Raw genomic sequence first — 9,368 nt, forward strand, 5'->3', positions numbered from 1 at the left:
GGTTTTCCATGTAAAACCCTCACCCAAACCCCCAGTGCAATGTGACTAAAGCATTTTACACGAACACTAGTGTTTCCTTTTTTTCTAGACCTTTTAACTATTAAAATGCAACTGTTTCTGCGGCCCAGTCGCATTGCCCTGCTGGGATAGATTAGAGGTAAAATATTATTGCTATTTCTTCATCAGATCAACTACAAAACCAGTTTTTACCCATGCTGGACTCACATAATAGATTTAGAAGTTAGGGGCAGGGCTTCACATTTATGAATATCCAATCTTAGGGTTTTTTCAGTCTGTTGAAGAGTTTTGAATGGTCATTCGTTGGACTATCAGTCCCTTCTGGATTTATATTACCTGTAAATTTAGTAACTGTCTTTAAGTAGTGGATGAAAAGGGACTGCATGAAACCAAGGACAAAGGACTGACATCAGCCATCAGAGGTCTTCTGGAAGTTAATTAACTGTGGTTATACTTCTGGTTCTCAAACCGTATCATACATCAGAATCAGAACAGATTGTTGATCTTTTTGACAATTTGCATTTCTAACAAGTTACCAGATAATAAGAGAAACACACTTTAAGCAGTATTGCTTTATGGGTGCAGTTAATTATTCCACAAGCTGCCATCATAGTTTATGAGACTCTTTACAAACCTTTTAATGAGGTTTGTCCTGACTTATTCTTTGGATGTATCCTGATCTCCCACAAATTGATTAGATTATATTATGGTTCCATTTCCATAGTTTTTAAGCTTCAATGAGAAGGAACGGAGAAATGGTTCAAGTCTAAACTCTGGTCCTAGAGCTCTCTAATAACTCCAGTGTTGTTTGAAATAAGCTTAAATGTTGAAATTGTCAACAATTAAATAAATTCTCCCACAGGGATGCTGCAGTGTAGATCTCAGTCTATGACAAGTGGAAAGGGAACATTTTAGCCTTCCCACAATTGCTCAGCAACAGACACTGAATTAACAACTTTCAGGAGCTGATTGCATACCAGAAAATTTGGGAAATCAAGGAAGGAAAATTTCAAATGCCCTCTGGTGTTAAGAAGAAACATTTTAGTTTCTCCGGTCAAAGTCATTAAGATTCCACCCACAGAGTGAGATTCAGCAGATGTTGGCACCCTCCTCAAAGCAGTGGACTATTATCAGCTTTTGGTAATAAACATGCAACTTGGGTGTCATGGCTGTCCACCGGCCTGCTGCATTCACCCCAAAATATGCTCAGACAACAATATTTTCAGTTCATTTATTCCTTCAAAACAAGTCACTTCATACAGCATTTAGATACTTAAAATCATGGACCTCATAAATAAAATCAATTCATCTTAATGACAATGGCAAAATCACATAAGAGTTGTACAAAATGAAATCAGACATCTCCCAGGTAGCAGCAGTGCATTAACTTAAAAAAAAAAAAATGCTGGCAAACAGACAAAAGAACATTTTTAAGAAAACACTGTCCATCTTAATGAACAAAAATATGCCAAGAAACAAACTCTTCTGTTTGCCCTTTCCTGCTACTTTTTTCAAGTCATGTTCTAAGCTCTAAATTTGACAATCTTGTGGTTTCCTTCTTGCTTCAGGAATCTCCACCTCTACTCCATTAATACAGGAAATACAGGACTATTATCATTCTCTATCCCTTTTGACAAGCTATACATGTTGAGTCCACATTTTCAGCTGAATTCAATACTTCTGTAATGGGGAAAAAAATTACTCTTTGCTAAACAGCTTGTAAACAGCTTGAGTCATGAATGGCACCAAGGTGAACTGGAAAACTGCCAAGAATTAGGTGCCCTGGTCCTTTTCAGTAACTTATGGGCGACAACAAACTACAGATCCTATACCATGTATAAAGTCAGTCTCATGTAATCTTAGTAGAAATTCTAAACCTTTCTTAGGTTAGCCTGTTACCTACTACTTAACCAAATCGTATCTTCACATCCCTAAACTACTACATGTAGGATATTTTTAAAAAACAAGTATAAAAAGGCATCATAGCAAAATGCTCATATTCATGGTTTTATACATTAATGACAAACTTCTCAGTTATGGCCCTGCTACATTCTATGCCAAGAAATGGGTGAGGAGGGTTGGGATGACACAAAGGCATTGCTTGAAATTTTTTTCAAAAAGCATAATTCACAACTAAGGAAAGGATTCACTTGGGGATCTCTTCTGTGATAAGTGGTACTTTATCCCCCTTTCTTTTTAATCTAAAATAGCAATCTCTTTTAAATTCATATGGACCAAGACCTACCTAAATCAGCACCCCACAATTCAATATCAATGTAGTTTCTTCAAAGTCAAATATTCAAAGCACTGTAAACAAAATGCCGTTAATTTTTGGAAAAGAAAAAAAAAATAAAACCCATTCCCACAATCAGGCAACTTTTATAATCTTTCTAAGACGAATTACATGTGTTGAAATATTGTAAAACTCTTAATCTGGAAACATCTCTGGTTAATGAACCAGCTTATTCAAATAAAGTGTTTCACTTTAGACTTAAAAATGATACATTTAAGGCTAAAAAATCAGCTCCCATAAAATAAGTTTGCTTAGCAACAAATGAAGAGTTTTAAGATTCTAATCTTTTCTAAGTTGGTATAGTCCTCTTTGTGCTACAAGGATAAATTTGAATACTGCACCGTACAATGAATGATAAAGAACAATCACATTATAGAAACAGGTAACTTTCTGAATGCTAGGCCACACAGCATGCTCCCAAGTGACGGACATCAAGTTGCACTGTTATCAAAACACCAGAATGCTGTACCACTGGATGGATACAGCATACACTGATGGCAATGTTAAGAGCTGACCGTTAGCAGCTCAAGAATTATATTTTAATGTCTTTAACAAGAACCCTGGAGAGGGCTAACATGTAAACTTTTACTTCCTATCTTTTAAAGTGCTGCAAATAATAAGTGTGTCTCAACACATGAAAGAACATAAATCTTAACATATGAAAGTTTAGGAAGGCCACCTGATCCATAAAGAACAAAAATTACTCTCATTTTACATACTCCCCATTCTAATTAAAAAGACAAAAAACTACATTTAGTTATGGCAACTTGCAACATACATGTTTTAATTAATGCCTACGTAGGATAGAAAGAATATGCTGGATAAGTAAATTAGGCGTGGGCACTTAGGGGCATTTATAGAGAGACAATACATTAACGCATTCCTGATTATGACTTTGCTGGGACTTGAGCGTGGAGTAATCAACTGGCATGATTAAATTAGTTTTGTCAAAAGGGTCACGCTGACCAGCAGCCAAACTTTCAAGGGTACCACTCGACTGTGCCCATTTTTCATTCCTGGGAAATAAGAAATCAACTAGGAATGATTAACACAAGATGTGCCACCCTGATGTCTTTCTATGGCTATCCCATCCCCAAATCCCTAGGGGTATTCATTTTTATTTCTGAAATCACTCTATCCAGAAGTGCATCTTCATGCTCCCACACCGAATCTCTAAATCCAAAGAAGAATAAGGGAAAGAAGAATAAGAGAAAGGGGTGGGGGACAGGAAAGCACAGTCCTCATTCATTCAGCCACGAAGGTAAACTATCCTCATTTTAATTAAAAAGATATTCTTGAATGGCAGTCAAAAACTGAATAAAGAGGAAGAAGGGTTTCATTCTGCTCACGTGCAAATTGAAGAGAAAGTTTCTTTTGATCCTGTTGCAAGTACTAAAACCCATAGGTTTTCAAAATTCTGAAGATTAGAATTTATACACATTTATAAACTAATTTCAAGGGGCACCTGGGTGGCTCAGTTGGTTGAGCGTCCAACTTTGGCTCAGGTCATGATCTCCCGGTTCAAGAGTTCAAGCCCCACATCGGACACACGAATGTCAGGTGGGGCCCACTTTAGATCCTATCTCCCTCTCTCAAAAATAAATAAAACAGTAAAAAAACAACAACACCCAAAACTGATTTTAAGAGTTCAATAAGTGCAGTTAAAAAAAACAAACAAACAACAAAAAACCAAAAAAACAACTTTAAATTCTGTGAGGTTTACAAGCTTGAGTTTAGAATGAGCACAAGTTTGGGTTTTTACTCCTCCATAACTAAAACAAACTGTCCGCAAACAATGCATCATCTTGGATTTTCCATGATCAGAACATTCAAGTCCTAGTGCTGAATTTCAGCAACTGGTTAATTTATAACTCATTATTGACAGCAATTTGACAGAGTGATCAGTGTCCAGTGGTGAATGGACAACCTATGTAACAGGTAAAATAGAGTAAGATCCCTGGAATAAATACTTGACACTTGCTTTGTATAAAAGCATAAGCTTAAATATGCAAACAAAAACACTTAAAAATGAAGGAGTTTAATTTTATGAACTATCAGGTTCTATCTCTTTCTATTTGTTAAGTTAATCCAACATAGATAAGATACACTCCATCTTAAAGTGACAGAATTTTATGCTGGGACACATATCAATACATGCCTGGGATATTATAAATTACTCAATAAATATTTATTGCATGAATAAACCTGTCTAAAATCCCAGTAAGCAAATGTCAAATTTGGCTTCTGAAGTACCTAAGAAGGCAAGCTTTATGAATGGTGATGTGTAAAGCTCAATTTGATGGATGCTACCCAGTGGGTATTCTCGTAACTTCTAGTTTTAAACTTATTTTCTGGGGAAATGAGAGATACAAAAATCTTTAGACCAAGATGACAGCCAGGTGCAAAGAGATCTTCAAACATATTCATTTGTACGTCGTATGATTGCCAAACATTAAGTATCTCAAGCTCACAAGTGCTATTTTAAGGCTCAGTAAAATAGAAAATTCAACACTTAATTTAAGTTATACTGACCATAATTTACAATGCCTAAAGTAGTTATTCACTAAAAAGGTACTCAAGAAAGGTCACCTAATGATTTCAAGCATACTTTGTGAATTCTTCCTTAAAGGAACTTGTCCACTGAATTGTTTCCATGTTCCTAATTTTATATGGCCACCTCCACCAAGTGAAGTGCTAAAAGTAAATCTCAATTTTAAAACATTTGCCAAGAAGAGAAGCTGAAAGAGACAGAAGTGCTTTAAAATATTCCATTGGTATTCTAAGTGAGACACTTCATCAAAAATGAGACCAAGATAACAAAGCGTCACAACATTAAACCTCTTCACATTTTGTGAGATAATACATAACAAATTATAATTTAGCATCCCTGATCTTCAGAAGAATTAAGAAAAGAGGTAGGAAACTTTTATCTGGAAGATCTCATGGTGAAGCTAATTTTAGAGGGTGTGCCTCGCAGGTCAGCCCACCAAGCAAAAGAGTACACATCTAATATTAGGAAGCAGAATTCCGAGAAAAGCTGAATAAGGCAAGGATTTAAAAACGGTCATATTTTGGAAGTGAAACAAATTCATTCAACATTACTATCCCCGCTACTTTAAAACTCTTCAAAAGTCAAAGTAAAAGATAGTAGATAAGCAAAGTGCTAATTTGCGGAAATGTGAAATTATTCAAAAGAGCATTAGTGGTCAGATAAGGCTCGCATGAAAGTAGTACTGTGTAGGTAAGAAAAGATCTCACAAAAATCAAATCAAAGCATAGCATTATCCCTTTAGATGAAGACTGTTTAGGAGTTGGAGAAAAAGCTGAGGAGAGTGAATCCCTCCAGATAAATCATTAAAAAAAAAAAAATCAAGCACTCAAAATACAAGAAACTTCAATTACAAATAAATACCCTGCTTAATTAAAAATTCTTATCCAATGTGACAAACATCAATAAATGAGTTGCATTAAAACACGAGGCCAACGGTCTTTTAAAGCTTTAGTAAGCTGCTCAGGCACCTGTTCCCTCATACATTCTCCTTTTATACACTAGAAATCCTAAATTGGGTACTACCAGTTCCTTAGGTAACATTCTCAAGGAACAGACTCATCCCTGTAAAAATTGCTTGTAATGTACTTATAACTGGTTAAGTACACATTTATAAAGTCTACCAAATTGCAATATAAAATCAGTTTTGACAACTCTGTGTATCTTCATTTGAGGAATCGATGCACAATTTAGAAAATTATTACTCCAGAGTTTTTAAAAGGACTCAATTATGGAGACACTGTGGTCGATGTCCAGTGGCCTCACGTGAGGCCTTCCGCATTACCCAACATACACAGTTGTTTTCTTCTACAAGTTAAAGCTGCTGGGTGCTAGCTTATAATACTAGGACTCAATCTTCCAGTGAGTGTCAGTAAGTGGCAAGGACCACCTGGTCTGTCACCCCAGCAGAAAAAGGGCATGTATCACCACTGGAGACACACATCTGTAAACTTGCACACTCATTTTTAATCTTGACAAGGAATTTCAGGGTCTTAGTGGTTTTAAGTTAAAAAAGATGGTTCGAACATTGTGTTCCTTTGTTCTTCAGGGTTACGAATAGCTTATTGGAAAACCCAGAGCCTTCTGGATCTGTGAGGTAGTAGGCGGCAGTCCTCATCATGCATAGATCACACTTCTCCAAAGTTGGTATGGCCTGTCTCCTTGGCGTGGTCCCTTGCTTCTGCTTGTCCGACTAATCCCTTCTGACACACCATGCATCTCAGGGTGAAGCGGTTTACGTCAGTGAACTGTCTCTTTCTTCTAGCTTCGTCTGCTAATTCCAGTGCTTGTACAAGAACAATATCATCGTTAGAGGAGAAAATGGTCAGAGGCGGGGTGTCTGGGTCAGGGAAGACACGCTGAAGCGGGTCATAGTGGATGCCATCGTAAATAAGCAGGACCCTTTTGGTATATCCTGCATCTTCTCCAAAACGATCAATTCTTACTGTCTGTGTATCCACCACACAGATTTCGCACTGGTAAAATTTGGACAAAATTGATATCTCAATAGCTCCTCCCCAAGTGTCATCCCTTTTGATCCAGTCACAGTACTCTTGATTTGTTTTTCCCAGTATTGCCTCACTATAGAAGTCTGGATCACTTGCTACAATTTGTGCTATGAGGCGTCTCATCTCTGGGGCGCAAGCTGGATTCAAGACTCCTCCTTCTACAACATAGTATACACTGGTAAAGAGGCAAGAGTTGTCTGCTGGGACCACAGTTCTGCTAAGCACGGGCAAAGTTTCCCTGACATAACTAGGAGCACCATGTTTTGTAAATGCAGGTGAAGTTTTGGGCCTGGTTTGGTCTTCTTCAACGATCAGCATGTCGCCTGTTAAAAATAAAACAAAGCCAGAACTGCAGAGACATTATAGATGAAATCCGTTGTTCATAGCCAAGTTTGCAAATTACGAACAGGAAGAGTTAAAAAAAAAAAAAAAAGATAAACTGGGTTACTGGGGAGAATACAGCTTTGCAAACAAGTGATCGGTAACACCTCTTGTTCCTCAGTCTTCATAAAGACAAAAACAGACCAAAGGGAAAAACATTTGAGGGGGCATTCCAATTAAGGAGCCCTGGTTATACACCTTTATACTTACATGAAAAGATACACTTCAACAACAAAATTTCCTTATGCTCCTTCTCTGCATTTTAAAAGCACTCGTCTTCCAAAAGGCGTTTACCCAAGACTAGGCCACTAGGGGGGTTCTTGTCCTCTGAAGCTTAACATTTTATCTACCCAGTTTAGTGTTTACAGGATCCTTGACACAACAACTGAAAGCTTTTAATGGTCAATATTGCTGTTCAAGTTTTAATAGCCGACGGAAATAACTGCTGTTGTTTAGAATTTGAAAGGGCCTTCGGTGGATGTGTAAAAGCATACTCTAAAATGAGTACAACGAGCTCTACGTGAAGGTGACTGCAAAAACCAACCAGGAAAGCGAAAAAAAGTATTCTGCATCCTTCAGACCTGCTCTTTTTTTTTTTTGGGGGGGGATAGAGGAGAAAAAGCCATCAGGATAGAGAAAATAGGCCTTATTATTATTTTTTTTTTTTGGATGTTTGTGGACTCAGAAAAAAACAAAATGAATGAGACGTTTTCGAGGCAGACCAGAAAGCACATTGAGGAAGGGGGGACCCCGAGGCTTTGGGCTTCTCACACGGGTTGGGCCCTCCCTCCCTCTTTCAACCAGGTATGTGGGCGAAGAGTTGCTAGATACTTGCCCCGGCCTCCGTCAGAGTTCTCCGTTCCTTAATTTATCCTTAGCCCTGTCCTCAAAACCCCCAACAGACCCACAGTTACCTTGCCTAGATCAGTTCTGTTTCCCCCATGCCCCTCTCCGTCCTCCCAGGACTTTCCCTGGCCCCAACCTCGATTCCCTACCTGACTGGATGGGCAAATCCCCAAGAATGGTATCCTCGTTGCTGAGATCCAGGCATTCGGGCGGGTATCCTACGAGGATTCGCTGACAGCCGGGGGCGATGCCGGTGATGGCGGCAATTTGGCCCTGGAGTTCCCGCACTCGGGTCCGGCTGGACAACCCCTGCAAAACATGGGTGCCGTCCTTGGCCTTGCAGCGGAGCCGCCACATCGTGTCGGTCCGGCTGCCCGCAGGCCAGACACCCGTGGGGCCAGCTTTGGTCCCGGCAGCGGGTTGGCAAACGCCGCCGGGGCAACCAGCCGCCGGGTGGACTCCAAAATGGCCACCCTTTGCAGGGCCAAACATCGCGAGAAATCGCAGTGGCTATAGTTCTCGCGATACTTTGGTGTAGCGTAAGCTTTAGCACTTTAAGATGCGCGAACTCTCTTAAAGTGACAACTAATTCTCTGCCGCCAACCCTGCAGGAGCCAAAGGATGAAGATTTATCCCTGTTACTCCAGTACAAGTGGCTTTGCTACCTGTCGAACGAGTGAGGTGCCTTCTGCGTTGGCAGCATATATGCTCAAGGAAAGAGGGCGGAGGAAGGAGTTCCTGAATCGGGTACATTGGAATGTAACCTTGCAGTGAGTGAGGTCGGAAATTAGTAAATTGGGGCTTCCAAACTACACTGGGAGAAATAGAGTCATAGTTCAGAACGCAAATGAATACCAAGAATGGTCAGTGAGTCAAAATACCTGTCAAAAAACAATCAGACACTCGTGACTAGGCTCGTGGCTGCAGCAAACATTGACTCATTGAGGTTAAGGGAGCCAGACAACTGGCCTGGCCACCTCGACGCTGTAACTTGAAAATGTCCATTTGCCACATCAGAAAGCGCAGTATGAGGTCATCATCTGGGCCTAGGGCAATTGCTACACGTGGGTGGTAGCAGTTTAAGGAAGAGGAAGGAATGTTTGTCATTCGGATTCCAGTTCAGGCTCTGGGTATAGAGATATGAAGACGACTCCATTCCTGCCTTCAGCGTTGCAAGTACTCACTGTAATCAAGAGAGAGGGTGGGGTGTAAAGGGCACATACCCACCGAATTTCACAGCCACGTGGTAATGCTAGATTATGTGACCTTTGGC

General features: G+C 39.6%; 1 protein-coding gene across 7 annotated transcripts in view; it reads right to left on the reverse strand.

The window, feature by feature from the left end:
* Window positions 1-8,788, reverse strand: part of YOD1 (YOD1 deubiquitinase) — a 30,429-nt gene extending 21,641 nt beyond the window's left edge. For 5 of the 7 annotated variants that reach the window (XM_053209626.1, XM_027074568.2, XM_053209628.1 and 2 more), the window contains exon 1: window positions 8,245-8,384. Coding sequence is in view for 2 of the 7 variants with exons in the window: in XM_015079963.3 (XP_014935449.1) it covers window positions 6,488-7,191; window positions 8,245-8,587 (1,047 nt within the window). In the remaining 5 variants the exon portion in view is untranslated. Of the gene's footprint in view, window positions 1-1,234; window positions 7,192-8,244 lie in introns of those variants that run through there. The other 2 variants (XM_015079963.3, XM_027074567.2) reach the window with 2 other exon arrangements.
* Between the last annotated feature and the right edge of the window lie 580 nt (window positions 8,789-9,368).

The sequence above is a fragment of the Acinonyx jubatus genome, chromosome E4 (assembly GCF_027475565.1).
Source record: "Acinonyx jubatus isolate Ajub_Pintada_27869175 chromosome E4, VMU_Ajub_asm_v1.0, whole genome shotgun sequence".
Lineage (NCBI taxonomy): Eukaryota > Metazoa > Chordata > Mammalia > Carnivora > Felidae > Acinonyx > Acinonyx jubatus.